Source organism: Neurospora tetrasperma (assembly GCF_000213175.1).
Source record: "Neurospora tetrasperma FGSC 2508 unplaced genomic scaffold NEUTE1scaffold_3, whole genome shotgun sequence".
Classification (NCBI taxonomy): domain Eukaryota; kingdom Fungi; phylum Ascomycota; class Sordariomycetes; order Sordariales; family Sordariaceae; genus Neurospora; species Neurospora tetrasperma.
In genome coordinates this window covers 2279972-2295424 of record NW_009799101.1, presented here as the reverse complement: position 1 = coordinate 2295424, position 15453 = coordinate 2279972, and the positions used below count along the sequence as shown (strand labels likewise).

Below are 15453 nucleotides of genomic sequence, written 5' to 3'. Positions count from 1 at the left end.
TCGAGCGGCTTCGTCTGCCATGAGCTGTTATCGTGGTGTTGGGGAGACTCCATACCTGACGTATACCTCCCTAGGTACCTCTACTACTGTAGTACGTCGCTACCTAGTAGTATCTGGAGGGCCTTCAAACAGGGGAGGTGCAGTTTTGATCCATTTTGATTGGTCGCAAAAAAAAAGCTTTTTTGGTTCATTCCCTGCAGTTCGCCCATTGGTAGTTCCCCACTGTAAAACGATGACGCTCGGAGCTACTATCGCTACGGCCTCCGCTACGGCTTTCAGTGACTGACTGTACCTCTAAAAGCTGGTCCAGTTTGCGCTATCGTCCCGGCCCCCGCAGTCATCGCACGGGGACAAGACACCGACAGACCATAACCCAACCCGTTTCTCTTTCCCTCCCGCCCCCCCCCCCCTCTCCACGACTTTGAACAATCACGAAGTGAGTAAACACACAAAAACCACCCACGAAAAGTGTAGAGACCTCCTATCGCCGGTCATCGTAATTGAACAGACCTAAAACCTCGCCGCCCGAAGCAGCACCAACATAAATCCCCCACCACAACATCACAGCAACCTCCCGCGATAAGCCAAGCAACAGCAATGGGCAAGCAAGTCAACCTCTACTCCTTCCCCAGCGTCGATACGCTCGCGACCGCCCTCCGCTCCTACCTAATCTCGTGCCAGGAGGCCGGCCTCGAGCGGCACGGCGTCTTCAAGGTCGGCGTCTCAGGTGGCTCGCTGCCCAAGACGCTCGCGCAAGCGCTGCTGGCCCCGGCCAAGGACGAGTCGGACAAGGTCAAGTGGGAGAGTTGGGAAATCTTCTTCGCGGACGAGCGCGCGGTCCCTCTCAACCACGAGGACTCCAACTACGCGCTACTCAAGAAGGAGCTGCTCGACAAGCTCCCCCAGGGCACCCCGCAACCGACGGTACACACCATCGATGAATCCGTCCTCGACGACACGCAGGAGCTGGCGGATCGGTACGAGCAGACGCTCGTCCGCTCTTTTGCTTCGCGCGACTCGGTCAAGCTGCCCATCTTCGATTTGTTGTTGCTGGGCTGCGGGCCCGATGGACACACCTGCTCCCTCTTCCCCGGACACGAGCTGCTGCGCGAGACCGAGGCCTGGGTCAGCCCCATCGAGGACTCGCCCAAGCCGCCCCCGCGCCGCATCACCCTCACCCTCCCCGTTGTGACGCACGCGGTGCGCGTTGCGTTCGTGGCGACGGGCAGCGGCAAGAAGGAGATCATGAAGGACATCTTTGAGGAGGGCAAGGGGTTGCCGTGCGCCCTCGTGAACGAGGCGACGGGTGAGAGGTGCAGTTGGTTCGTGGATAACGCCGCTGTTGAGGGAGTCAGCTACCCCAAGAGGCCGTTTAGCCTATAGAACATGACGTGATGTCTTGATTTTTTTCTTTTTTTTTTCTTTGCGGGTTGGAAGGAAGAAGGGAAGGGAAGATTGCGATTTGGCGTATTGCTCAGGGAAAACCCGGGGATATAGAGGTAGACAGGACGGTGAAGGGAAAAATACTCAAGTATGAGAAGGAGGGACAGGAAACGGGGTTGAAAAGGAGGAGGAAGAGAGTCACAAGCGGTTTGCGTCTCACCCTACACGACAGGCCAGGACGAAGCGACCGATAAGGGCAAAAATAAGATAGAAGAACACACGAGGAAGGTTCAAATGGGCGGAATTGAGGGCCTAAGCGGAACAACCGATCTTCCTGATCAACACATCCCCAAAAGCATCAATAGACTAGGACGGCGGACGCGGAGGTTGGAGTTGATTTTTGGGACGAAAACGGAGTGATTGGAGTTTTTCACATTATTCCGTACGTATGTATGTACAGGTAGCGGCGGGGGCTTTGTCTCTTTGCAAACGACGTTGATGATACTGCTCTCATACGCACAATGTTAATCTTCATTGCGGTATTCGACAAGGAAAACAGACTGTTGCGGTGGTGAGAAACGCGGTCTACTGACAGACACTCACTTCCTTCCATCCACCCAATCTTCAAACACCTCCCACCATGATGAAAAATGTATGCTACGATACAGGCTATGACCCTTGGACGGATCAAGGATGTCCTGCTATCATTCTCAAGTCTCCAGAAGTTATACGGCGTCACCAATTGGTCAAGAGGAAGGCTGCAATGTCCCATAGCAATGACTTCTATTCTATGCTCCCTTTTTTCCCATCTTTAACTTCCCCCTTTTGGCCTTCATATATGTTCGATGTCCAGGAACCGTAGCAGTGGCGGATCATAACCTGTGCCCGCTCACACCCATCCATAAACCATTCCAGGTCTCTCAGGACCGAGTTCAAAACCATCCCGGTCTATGCTGAGTTCTGAACCCCACAAGCACAGCTGCCGAAAGATATCAAACCCGCATCCTGTTCCTAAAGTAGCGCAACCCACAAGCTCGCCGCCGACTGCTGTTTCGCCAAACTGCTTCCATCAAACGGTCCCGACCAGCTTGTACCATACGTATCATCTGCGTTTCGTGCCTTCTGATAAGCCGAGTTTGCGTTCTGCTCCAGGTATGTGCGATACGGTCGTCCCACAATCAACACATCGAGCTCGCCGAGGTTGCGAGCAAATATGCCCTTAAAGCTCTGCTGGTCGTAGTTACAGCCCGCGGCGGTGCCCTCGCAGGCGTAGTCGGTTAGAACACCTGTGGAGGGGGGAGTGAGTTGGGGCGAGGAGATGACGGCGTTGGCGAGGGTTGCGGCGGAGCGGATGTAGGTTTCGTTGAGTGTTGTGCGAAAGAGTTCTGGTTGCAAGGGTTGGGTTGTCAGTTATTTTCAGTTCATTGGCTGTTTCGTTCTATATATGATATTATAGAAAAGGTGTTGGAACAAAGGGGGTACCATACCAACTAAACCGCCTATTACCACTCCCTGGAGGTACGACCACGTCGGTCCCTCGTTGTTGAAGCACACTCCATTAGCCTTATCTTGCGTCAACCCGTCATTGACCAATTCCTCTGCGTTGATCATGCCCGATTCCACGAACCACTGGTGCGCCTTGAGCGCCCTGGTCAGATAACGAGCATCACCCGTTCGAAGATGCAAAGCCGCGGCCAGCTTGATATACAAGGCGTTGGCAATGGCATTCTTGTACGTCATCGCCTTGATGTCCACATAGATGCCGCCGCCACACTCCGTGTCCGTCCAGTAGTTCCAGATGTACTGCTCGTCCTGCATCGCAATCGTCAGGTATCGCTTGTCGCCCGTAAGGTCAAACATGCGGAGCATGGCCAGCGCCCACCAGCCCGTATCGTCGGTCGAGTCCGCCCTGAAGTTACCGCCGCCTTGGGGCCACCAGGGCAGGGGGGCCTTTTGCTTTTCGATGATCTCGTGCGCCTGAGAGAGGTAGTCCCGTGAGCCGGTAACGTGCATGTAGTCCAAAACCGCCTGGAGGGCGGTGCCGGAGATCCACCAGGCGACATCGGGAGACCAGCGGCCTTCGGAGGGGTTGTAGAAGGCGTTGTTCATGGCGTCGATGGCGGCTTTGGCGGCGGTTGACGGGTCGATGACCGTAGAAGCTTGGATGGGGCTCAACATGCTTGCGAGGCCCGCTATGCCAGCCAGGATCTGTAGAGATCTCATCGCGTCTGGGAATTTGGCGGTCAATTCTGCTTAATTGTAGACTAGGAGGTAAAAGGGAGAAAACCTCACGACCACACAGCTAGATATTTATAGATGATCTTAAGCGGCTCAAGGTCAGTGAAGTGTTTACCAGCGAAGTCTTCACCACGTTGATGCGCCACGTGCCTGTTTGCCATTCTAGAGGCTCCATGGAGGAGCTGATACAGATGACATGAGCAAGTTCCAGTCTGGACGAAGGAAATCAACGCCTCCGCCGCAGCATTTTCTCAGCAGGGCGGTGTTGAGGGTCACCGCATTGTTGTTCTGCCGTCCCGATACGAGGGTAGATCATGGTTGTGTGTTGTTGGTTTGGCAGGAGGGGGCACCAACCAGCTTAAAGGATAAACAACAACAGCAACACCAACTCTTAGGACGAAGTCAATGCCCCTTCCTCCACTAGGGAGTTGGCCCGCCAAGGCCGGGAACACCGCCGCTTGGGCAACGGATGCATCTGTGCCGTGCCGGACCCATCATCACAACGTGGTCATCGGTATAGTCTTGAGGCACAGGACGCGGATGACTTGGCTTGGAGAATACAAGTTCTTTTCGAGAACATGAATAGCCTTGAGTCTCGCAATCCCGAGGCAACAACTGGTGTAAGTGCGACACGTCAAAGCCACAGGCCCAAGTGGTCGTCTCGTGAACAAGCGTCATCCAGTTGGCAACATATCTCGTCGGGGCTGCTGCTACTTGCAGTTGTCGAGCAACCCTGTCCCATAGCGGACATCGCTCTCCCAGAACGAGAGCGCGAATAACCCCAGAAGTCCCAATCCATCTCAGTAAGTGGTGTTTGTGTGCCGAGTTCTTGCGGCGACGAGGGTCATCGTATTTAAACCTCTTCAGTTTCTCATGTAATGACCCGGACCCAAATGTTACTCTGTGTCTCCGGGACCTGCATCAAGCCGAATTGGTGTGCATCCTACCTGAAGCTCGGGAAGCTTCTTCGAAGCGAAGGATGATTGGTCTGGGTGCTATTGCTGGTGACGTTGAAAGGCACAGAGCGCCCCAGACTTACTTTGTCGATCATTTCAACGTATGGCGTAGGTGTGTACACTAGAAGGAGAAGGGTGCCAGGAATTGAAGAACCGGATCGGGGAAGTGGACGCGGGAACAACCGCATGTACCTTTAAACTCCAGCTGGATGATAGACCTTCGATGCCAGGAAGAGAGAGGATGGAAAGGAGAAAAAGGAAGGAACGCAAGGGATAAGAGCCAGCAGATACTGCTACACTAGTACTGTACACTACATACATACACTACGTGCGGAGAACCCGTTGTTCCCTTGTCCTGCATCATGTTCGCCGTGCATATCGGTACCGAAAGGAACTGTGTGTAATCCATGCGGAGCCCGCTTCTGGCCGTAGAGGTGCTCCGTATCCGCCCCGCCATAACAATATTTGCATAGAGCAGGCCATCCGTGCTCCCTCCGTATTCGACTTCTCAAGGTCGCAAACCGAGGGTCGTGCGACGGATAGCAATTGGCTATCACGATGTATGAAATTGTCTTGCCAGCAAGTCTTACGTCCTTGTGTTAGCCTCTGGTACTGTGTGAGTGTGGCTTGAAGTGATGACTGGAATGCTTTTCTTCTTTTGCTTTCCCATGTTGAGGTTTAGCATTTGCGTCATGTGAAATTCTTCAGGGGGGGCAAAGGATTACGCTTGCCAGGAACGGAATAGCGCATCCTGGCTACAGACGAAATGTCATGCATAAATTGAAGGAAAAATTCAAATCTCGGGACCCGTTGTACTGAATTCTGTATCCCGGGAGAATCTTCAACTTGCTTCATCTCGGTGGACTTTAATGCTTCTGGTCTCCGTCTGAACCTCGGTTTGTCACCGATCCGGCCATACTTTCGTCTGAAGGTTCAGATGATGTTGATGATGGCATCAGGGCGATTCGCATCGAGGCTGTCACCCGGTCTTCGGTCTTCGGTCCCAGCGTCGGGTAAAGGGGTATCTCTTCCGAAGCTATTCCCTTGCACGCTGCGGGATTACTACCATTCATCTACAAGTGCCCATGTCCGCAACACGCCTGAAGCCGTTTGCGCCACTTCCTGGCATCCCATGATCCATCTGATTTCTTCCAGAACCACACAGATGCACCGAACATGGCTTCAAATCATCTTCGCAGAGTAAATGCTGCAATTCGCTCTCGGGTTAAGTGCAGACTTTGCATATACAGTACATGTGTGACATATCGTTGCGCATCTGATGGGCCTGTGGATGTTTGTAGACGTCCAGCAGCCCGAAGGCTTTTACTGCTTGGTGAAGATGTGAAGATCATCAGACATCTGTGATTAAGGGCAAGCCTCATATAACAGCAACAGGCAACAACAACAACTGCACGAGCGACTTTGACTTCGTTCGTGCCAAATCGAACATCACAGACTTGGCCGTTTGGCTCATCGCGAGCGGCTGTTTCAGAAGAACATGGGACAATGTGACTGCAGGGGAAAGGGTCCCTTTAGGGCGATCCAACTAATTTCCATATGGGCCGCCTCGAGTCTTGCAGGGAATAGGGCTCATGGGAGCCAGGGGGGTGAGGTTACCTCTATGTAACCTTGTCGAAATGCGAATTCATCGTCTGCAGTGTTGTCTCGAATTTTATCGAGTTGCCGTTTTCGCATATACCTGACCTGACCTACCTACCGTACGCACAATTGCTCGTCTCAACTCTTTCGCGTGGCCATCTATATCTCTTGCACGAAGTAAGGTCTCACTGCCGCCAGTGGGATTCCGGCGCAGTCGTATTACCATCTCTTCCCAGCCGGCAACCCGCCGGGAGTCGCCTCGACGAAGATCATACGAACCCTCCCACTTCATGTGCAACACCACATGCGGGCCTTGTTTCTTGTCCTAGGGAACCGTCGCATCGCTCGCACTCAACCGGACTTTTGGAGTTGGACCAAATCGTTGCCCTCAGACCATCCTGCTCGCCATTCTGTCTCCCAGTCCTGAGCCGAGTCACACGATATCCTCTTATTGACAGGGAATCTGGAACTCGTATCCTGTGCTTTTCGGGGAAAGGGGAGATACTGAGACACACCTAGCACCCGAGAGACGGCTCCTTGAAGGAGCATCGAGTCGGACAGTCACTCTCCATCATGGAAGCAGCTGCAAATTTCTTGAGGAGGAAGCGGTCCGCTGGGGGAGAGAAGGGCAGATCGCTTTTCTCAAAAGCACACCCAACCCCCTCGTCCAGTGCCGGACCAAACAGATTGGATTTGGACCTCCCCGATCTTCCCAAACTCGAGCTCTCCGAGTTGCTTCGTTTTGGCGGGGCCCAATCGAAGGCTCCCGACCAATCGTCGCTATCGCCAGAAGCAACAACAGGAGGAGCAACAACCAGAAGTCCAGCACCGCCCAAATCCGCGCCGCCAACGACAACAACAACAACAACGCCCATAGCAGCAACGCCGACGTCAGCGACGTCAGCTTTGAGCCCATTGGACAAGAAGCTGCCTGTTGCACCAATCCAGACTCGTACTGGTATCTCTGGTCCCCCAACTGGTCCTCCCACTGCGCCGCCTCCTCCGCCGCCACAGCAAGCAAAACCAAAGTTGCTGCCAGCGCCTACATCTGCTGTGGAAGCACCCAGCTGGGAAAGAACGGCCGGGTCGCAGCATCCCGGAGCTGATAGGCAGAAGGCAGCTACTATGATCACGACTGTCAACGCGGCCTCCACACGCCCTACCCCGACGGCCGCTTCCAACGCCAAACCTTGGAATGCTCCGCTGCCGCCCCTACCGCCCATGTCGATACCCAGACGGCCTGTTCGTCCTGGCATAAGTTCCCCTACTTCACGTTCGCTTGTGAATTCTCCCACGTCGGTTGCGGTTTCCCCAGACTCGCCCACCCTAAAGCCCATCGCAGCTTCCCGGCCATCCTCACCACCCCACCCAGCCCCAGTCCCGGCTTCGGTTCCGGCACCGGCTTCGGCCTCGGGCTCAGCAAATCTCAAGTCCGCCGTGTCCCCCGACCCTTCGCTTCCCGAGTCACCAGCCGGCTCCGTATCCAGCATCTTGTCGGCATATTCGGATGGCAGTCCTGGATCAACCCCGAGATCCTCGACAAACTCTACTCATAGCTTTCCCGATTCCAAGGAGCCTAACTTAAGCACAACGTCTTCAAGACTGGTCGGACAAGTCCCATATTCCAACAGCCATGAACAAAACAGGGAAGCAGACAGGTCTCGAAATTTCGCACAATCAGAGCGAGAATTGCCGCCGGCACCGCCCGCGCCTCCAGTGAAAGAGAAAGACGCGCATCTCAACCGTCAAAGGCCAGAGGCCCCGCCGAAAATAGTCCGACCAGAAACAGAACAAGCTTCGACAGGGGCGCAAATCGCGCCGATCTCGATCAACGGCTCAAACACTTCTCCCCAGCACGGAGAGCTCTGGAGACGGAGATCGGTGAAAAGTGAAAAGAACCTGGTGGTTGCGGACCTGAAACTTGATTCCAGCAACGGATCCACGGCCGAATCAGGCCAGATTCAATCTTATGCTGCTTCGCGCACCGCCGACGCCCAGCCAACAGTAACACCGCCTTTGTCGCCAGGGCACGTCGACGCATCCCCACCTGCAGCCAATAACAATTACCGTGCCCCAGCGCATAGAACCACTGCTAATGCTCTTCCTGGGAGAAACATCCGTCCTTCAGCCTCTCGTCAACAAGTCATTCCCCAGGTTCAGGATACGATGGGCCAAGCCAAATCCCACTTGAGAAAGAAGAGCCGCGACGACACACCGAGAGCGGGTACGCCCGCAGAAAAGGCAGTGTCGCAACCGCCATTCGAAACCAGCAATGGGCTGCCTGCCGCCACTACCGCTCCTTCCGTCGCCCATCATCCCGCACCCGATTATGGACAGTACGAAGTCAAGCAGCCGCATTGGGAGCCGAACGCACCGTCGGTACAACAAGTGCCATCGACAGATGTACAAGGTGGAAACAGACCCGCGATTCAGCGGAAAGCAGTTGGAGGGTACGGCTCCCAGATGCGGTCGGTGAACAATTCAAATCTGGCTCCAAGCGAAGAAAACAATGATGCCGCCGGGCTCTCCGTGCGCTCGCCTGTTGGCCTCCCCGCTTCTCCTGCGGCCAACCGGGGGCGCCCTGTAGAGCGACCCCCGGCCCCCAATGCAGCCCCGTTCCCCACTCGAACCACATCCAAAACCGACAACGGATACCGACCCGCATATCCTACTCCTCAAATTCAAGTCCAGGTCGAATATCATCAATACTCCAATGGTACCATAGATCATGGCTCCGTATCCGAATCCGGCTCTGCTGTATCTGTCGAGACCCTCCGGCCGCCAAAGCAGAGATATGTGGACAACGAGATTGCCGTGATCTCGGACGAGGAGGAGCCCGAGGAGCAGTCCTGGCCCGAGAGGACCGATAACCCCGGCGTGGCTTTCTTCCTGAAGAAGAAGAAGAACTGGTGCACACCATTGCCAGCCGCCGGAGTACTCGATGCGCCCCCTCTTACGGACAAACACTATCGGTGCCTTACGAGCCACAGGTACATGACGCCGAGCCGACAGAGATATAATCGAATTGCCTGCCGCACTTGTGGTGAGAGACAGCATGTGGATTGCTACATTTGCAGTGCCTGCGCCCTCAACATTTGCCTTCCTTGCACCAAAGGCTTGAAGGTGTTTGGGGGCAATTTAAAGCAGCTTTTGCGCCATGTGGAAGAGAGCAGACAATTCAATGAGGAGGATGAGAACGGCCAAGTAACCCCCGGAGTCCAATACGCGGACCAAAACGGTTTTAGCTGCGGGCCACCAACAGAGAACGGGGTGCTTTGTCCCGTTGAGACACAGTAATCGTAAGGATAGAGTGGTGAAGATTAGGAAACAAGTTTGGGAAGAAGCATAAAGAACTGCATACTGCAAAGAGAAAACAGGCGTTGGCGTAGGAATTGCTTGATGCTATTTATCGCATGGCTGGCAGTAATAAGTTGTAGAGTGGGTTGGCATTTGGGGTACATATGTTTGACGTGATTTGCGAGGCAAGATACTGAAAGAAGTCGTTGGTATATCTGATTGGATGGGAAACATGATGGTGATGCACTTTTTTTTTACTTTTTTTTTTCTTTTCTTTGGATTGACTTTTGGCTGTAGTGGTATATGGATGTTGGAGGTACACTCCATTGAAAAACGATAGAGCCACTTTACTTGTAATGAGAACTCGACAATGTTTTCCTGAAAAAGTAACTTTCTGAAGCCCAGTGTGAAAAAGACTAACGGGCGTATGGTTGAGCTCAGTCGCAAGTTGAATACAGTATACGATGGGCTGCCGTGGTTTAGATCATCCATCCAGGTCCCGCTGGATCTGCCTTGGCGATCGGTCCCGCCTCTTCGGCTGCAGGTGTACACTACCTAGAGTGACGGGCGTCCACCCTTCCACCCGGAGTTCAGTAACGGCCCGCAGTGACAGGCCCCGGCTTTTAGCGGGTTCCAGTGGTGTGAAGGCCAGGCACGCTGAAGACTTTGTGGCAACCACGTTGTATGGACCCCATGGAGACGGTCACCGAAACATGGAAGGCAGGAGCGGGAACGGGGACGTATCCGAACATGCGGGAACACGTAAAATACTGTACGCGTTCCCATGGTAACAAATGTCCGGTTTTGGACCATAACCGCCGACCTAGTAACCAACCTGCATTATGTACATCCATCAAACAGTTGGGTTGTTCGCAGTGGCTTCGTCTAAACTCCATCCGAATATCTTCTGGACACGCAAGACTGATCTTTCCAACCCGATAATTCAACAGGCCAGCGCCCAAAAGTCACAGCTTCACGAATGAATGACGGACACTTTTGACAACACCATCACATCCCCGCCTCTCAAGAGGAGGAAACTCTCCGGTACCATGTCCTCCCCAACGCCTTCCTTAAAGCCAAGTGCACTGGATCGCACTCAATCACTCCGGAAACCAATGAGCACCGCGGGACTGATGAAGGATACCACCATTACCGCCGCAGTTGGTACGTCTGCTGGCAGTAATATCGCTAGGGGCGCAGGAGTAAGAGCGTCAAAACAACGGCCCGTCTCGATGACTCAAACGCCATCAACAATAAAAGGAGCTTTGGCTGCGCCAGGAATGGTTTCTCGGACTGTCGCCACCAGCAACATTGGCACAGCGACCAGCGGGAGCGGAATCAAAAGGACGGCTAGTGTTACTGGTACTAGAAGCGGCACCACCAGCAGCAATATCAAACCACCATCCTCTGGAGGGCTTAATCGACTGGCTAGCGCTAGATTGAAGCAAGAGGGGAGGAAAGTTGAAAATGCAGGCGAAAGGACTGGCGCGGAAGTTGGAACTGGGATCTCCAGTGGTTCTGGGAACCGGGTTGTATCGGGAGCAGCAATGGCACTACAACCATCAAGGACATCAACAACTGCCACAAAGTCGACAACATTGTCAACAACTAGCCTCAGACAACCTCTCTGTAATCGCGCTCCCACAATATCCGCGACTGATGTGACCGCGAGAACTACTCCTCTATCACCACCTACCACAACACCGCCATCATTATCAGGATCGTTTGGAATGACTCGTCCAACTACTTCGTCGAGTGCAGGTTCATTAGCCACCATCACTAGCCCAAGAGTAACAGGTGCGTCTGGTTCTAGTTTCAAAATAGATACAGGCATTGGTCACAGGGGGAGAGGGCATGCGCGTACTCAGTCAGCAACAATAAGCTCGCCGAAACCAACAACGCCGAAACCGGTACCAAGAAGCACGGCAGTATCAGGAATTTCTGCCACAGCGTTCTCAAAAACTGCCGTAGGTAAAGACATCGGGGTTTCTGGAGTTGGCAGTGGGAGTGATCCGCCCAAAAACGCTTCCAAAGGAGTTCCACCACCAAGCACTCCTGGTAAAAGTAGGCCACAGTCACTCGTATCGGCCAACGCACTCAGACGGTCTCCTGCCACCGCTAAGCCAGAGATAGCAACGACAGGAGGGACGCCCAAAGCGGTGACTGGAACCGGACCAAGGTCATCACCAGCACACAAACGGCAAAACTCGGCATCTTCAGTTTCTACTACCAGTACCGCGGCCACCACAGGAACAAAGAAAAGGACAGCGGCGAGTACAACAACGACCCAGACTCGGCGTCTTGCTGCTTCCAGGAGACCACTCTCCTTACAAGCCCCCGAAGCAGCAATAGCAAATACTGTAAAGCTGGCACCAAAAATATTATCCTCAACTAGGCCCCCTTCTACAGCAACCACCACAACCACCGTCACCAAATCCCCTCCCTTGCGCCAGCCAACCACGGCACCCTCAGCCGCCACGATCAGGAGCGTTCCCAAACTAAAGCCCAAACCCCATATACCCGAACTTCTTGCGTCTTCGACGTCCTCTCACGCCGCCCAGCAGCAGCAGCAGCGGCAGCCCCGTCATAACTTCGACACGTACCAACAACACTACACTCCGGCCCAGATCCCGCTCTTGCCCAAGCCACTGACATCCACCTTCCTCGCTCCTCCCACGCCCTCCAAGCAGCCGGCAAACGTTGCTCTCTCCGCCGAGATTTCTCGACTACAGACGGAACTGTTGCAGTCGCACTTGCTACATCGGGAGGCGAAGCGGGTAAAGGAGGAGTGGGAGGAGGATGCTAGGGGGAGGTTGCAGGGAATGTGGGAGAGGGTGAGGGCGGAGGACAGAACGGTTGGGGAGATGGAGGGGAAGGAGGGGGAGGAGGGGGTTGTGGAGGGCTTGCTTGCTATGGCTGGGTTTGGGGGAACATTGGACGAGACAAAACTACAGGCGTTGGATGAAGTGATTTCGGGGGTGTGGGCTATGAGCGACCTTTCTTCTCCGTCTTCTTCATCGGGTGTTACCATTGGGAAGTACACACGTGTGGTGCGCGAGTTTGAGGTGTGGGCTGGAAGGGCGGGGAGGATATTGGAGGAACGGAGAAGAAGCGCAGCGGATAATGAAGATGGCCGGGATGGGGTGTTGGTGCTAGATGCGAAGGGCGAGGTGGAAATGATCGGGGGTATGGATCTCGAATGGAAGAATGAGTGTGTTGCGCTCGGGAGGCGGTTGGAGAAGTGGCGGAGGATGTTGGGGGAGCTGGGCGGAGTGTCGTCGAAGGCCAACTATGGGTCTTCTTTTCGGTCATCGCGACCAATAAAAGGGGTTGAAACTATTGAGAGGGAAGCGGACAAGGGAGAGGAAGGAGAAGATGACGAGTCGCCTCTGGTCAGGACGCTTAGCAGATTCGGAAGTTTGATGGATAACATGCTCGCTGAGTTACAAATTATGGCGCAGATTGAAAGGGAGGCCGTGGCGGAGGAGATTGAGTGGGTGCGTAGACTAAATAGGGTCGATGATGAGAAGGAGGGAGAGGAGATCGTTGGGAAGCGAGCGACAGCTATTTGGAGGGTTATTTGATGGGTGATGATTTGTCGGTTCACGACCTGCATGAAAGGAGTACGAGATCAGGAGATCAGGGGGGAGGCACTATGGATGTTTTATGGTTACCTGCAACTCTTTCGTGTGGGATAGGATCCTAAATATACATGTATGGAGATAGACAGCTCTACGGCTTGGTGGTTTCGTTCTTGATCTATAGTGGCGTTAGAGAGTCCTGCCCCGTAAAGGCCTGTCCAACTTGGCAAGTAAATAGACAATGTTCTCGCTCTTGTCCACCTTATGCTTTCCAACTGATCTCTCACACATTGACGTTATAATATGATGCAGTTTGGCTTTTCACTTGTCTCGCTTCCGTGAAGGCTCCTTCTTAGGTAGTCGTCAGTATGATCTTTCGCGCTACTATTCTTCTATCGTGCACGGGAATGTACGAAGGTGAGATATGCATCCATCTTCAAGCTGTTCATTGCACAATTATACGGAACACCAACACCATAAGTATGCCCAGCATAGCGACTAACAGAGGACACTTGTGCCCTAACCCCCTCCTTTATTTTCTCGCCTTCTATCGAACTTGGAGCAATTTACCAAACGTTTCCTAACGATCAAACATCAGGGTAACAGCTCCACGCCAATGTTCCCAAGTTTGTGGGACTATTCAAACATACAGCTTTTGCATTAGCTTACAGTTCAATCAACAGCCCGATTAGCTCAGCTGGTTAGAGCGTCGTACTAATATCCTCTCCTCGAGATATCAAGTCATGCGAAGGTCAACAGTTCAATCCTGTTATTGGGCATTCTTTTTGCTTTTTTTTTTCTCTTTTTTTTTTCTCCCTTTCCAAATTATTAATTTTCCCGCGTGTGTCCGTCCGGCTTTCTTTTCTTCTCTTTCTCTCATCTTTGTTACAATGGTCCAAAACCATTCGTCCGGTTTGTGCAGGTTGGGAAAACCACTTGTACGTTGCATCCAAACGCAGTTTGTTACATTATTATTAAGCTCAACCGGGAAGGTTCGATCTACTTGTACGAGGCTCGGGAAGCAATTGTTGGAGGACCCATTAGGAAGGAGCTCTTCGAACGAACATGGCAAAAATCATACCAAATTCAACTAGAGACGTAAGTTCTCTTGATGTGAGGTGTCGAATTGCCTCTTTCCTTCTTCCTTGAGTCGTTCATCTGTGCATCTTTTCAACGGGATGTATTTCAGACAGTGTACAGTAGTTCCGACACCGAACTCCTGTCAACGGATGGCTGGCTTTACAACAACCCCGAAAGCGATACCCATTGCACCCCGTCCACCGGGCCCGGATGGGGGACGGACCCCGCTCCGATATCGGTCATCCCGACGTCCCATCTACATATCTCCGTTGCGGACCGGACCGGGGCCGAGCCAAGCAACTGAACACACACCCCCCAACTGGAGCAAAAACCGCCGCCGTTTCTGTTCATTCAAGAAACACAAAAAAAAACTTACAAAACCATCATCAGCAATCACCAAATACATCGGTACTTCATCCTGCTCTTTCATTTCCCAATGTCTAAATTTCCCCGCATAACCAGCGTTCCCATCCTCGATTTCTTTATCACTTGCATAATGTGAGCAATGCGAACAGCGCCATGCAAGACTGAGTTGTACCTGCGTATATGCGTGGTGCGGTATGCGGATTGACGTTGTCACCAGCCACTACACGGTGACGTGTTGCCAGGTGAACTCATGTTCGTCGTCGCCCCTCTCCAACACGCTTTCCCCGATTAAACTCAACAACATGAGTTCTCTCGTGCGTATTCTGTGGTTTGTGTGCTGTTCGTTTTGTACTTAACGAATCTGCACGTCTAACTACGGGGGCATTCCAGTAATTTCCGTTTTCGTAATCTCTTTTTTCTTCTTTTTCTTTTGGCTACCGCAGTGCCTTTGCGTATTTAAGAGCCGGCCGGCTGCGGGCCCGGGCAAGTGGATCCATCTCCCATTTCATCGGGGTGTCGGCGGCGGCCCCATTGCGTCCGCCGCCCGTCGGAGTCATCGCACCCAGCTCGCTCGGGCCGGCCTCTACCCATACATAGATTCTCCTCAGTTTCCATATCCGCCGCACCATTCCACTCAGACACAATCCGCACAAACCACACAAAAATAACAACAAAAAAGAAGCTTCAAATATCTGAAACATGTCAAGTGTTGGCAACACGTCATCTGCATTGGCGCTAACAGCTAGGTAGGTACTGACTAACCTGACTACCATAGAGCTCCGCACCACATGCCTATGATGTGTTGAGATACGGTTGCAACCATACTCCGTAGTGGTGGCCAGTCTTCAGGTTTCAAAACATTAAAGCTCAAAATTTGTTTCAAGCAATTCCCAAGCGCCGAAACGAACGGCCGGGTCCAGAGCTCATCCGTCTTACTCCCGTCCCGCCCGCTC

At 53.1% G+C, this 15453-nt stretch overlaps 6 protein-coding genes across 6 annotated transcripts; 4 read left to right on the top strand and 2 right to left on the bottom strand.

Annotated features, from left to right (window-relative positions):
* Positions 1–430: 430 nt before the first annotated feature.
* On the top strand, positions 431–1441 carry NEUTE1DRAFT_146309 (uncharacterized protein; the record flags this gene model as incomplete). The annotated part of the gene is made up of 1 exon (XM_009852573.1): positions 431–1441. One exon carries the CDS (start codon positions 598–600, stop codon positions 1381–1383), a length of 786 nt encoding a protein of 261 aa, XP_009850875.1.
* A 479-nt stretch (positions 1442–1920) lies between these two features.
* NEUTE1DRAFT_116939 (uncharacterized protein) lies at positions 1921–2206 on the top strand (the record flags this gene model as incomplete). Its single annotated transcript, XM_009852572.1, has 1 exon — positions 1921–2206. A coding segment is annotated over one exon (183 nt), but the record flags the coding sequence as incomplete, so codon positions are not given.
* A 188-nt stretch (positions 2207–2394) lies between these two features.
* NEUTE1DRAFT_129639 (uncharacterized protein) lies at positions 2395–3606 on the bottom strand (the record flags this gene model as incomplete). The annotated part of the gene is made up of 2 exons (XM_009852571.1): positions 2395–2768; positions 2871–3606. 2 exons carry the CDS (start codon positions 3604–3606, stop codon positions 2395–2397), a joined length of 1110 nt encoding a protein of 369 aa, XP_009850873.1.
* A 3143-nt stretch (positions 3607–6749) lies between these two features.
* On the top strand, positions 6750–9473 carry NEUTE1DRAFT_122141 (uncharacterized protein; the record flags this gene model as incomplete). The annotated part of the gene is made up of 1 exon (XM_009852570.1): positions 6750–9473. The coding sequence occupies one exon, from the start codon at positions 6750–6752 to the stop codon at positions 9471–9473; it is 2724 nt and encodes a 907-aa protein (XP_009850872.1).
* A 1049-nt stretch (positions 9474–10522) lies between these two features.
* On the top strand, positions 10523–13057 carry NEUTE1DRAFT_129637 (uncharacterized protein; the record flags this gene model as incomplete). Its single annotated transcript, XM_009852569.1, has 1 exon — positions 10523–13057. One exon carries the CDS (start codon positions 10523–10525, stop codon positions 13055–13057), a length of 2535 nt encoding a protein of 844 aa, XP_009850871.1.
* Positions 13058–14918: 1861 nt separating this feature from the next.
* On the bottom strand, positions 14919–15120 carry NEUTE1DRAFT_116938 (uncharacterized protein; the record flags this gene model as incomplete). Its single annotated transcript, XM_009852568.1, has 1 exon — positions 14919–15120. One exon carries the CDS (start codon positions 15113–15115, stop codon positions 14957–14959), a length of 159 nt encoding a protein of 52 aa, XP_009850870.1.
* Positions 15121–15453: the final 333 nt, after the last annotated feature.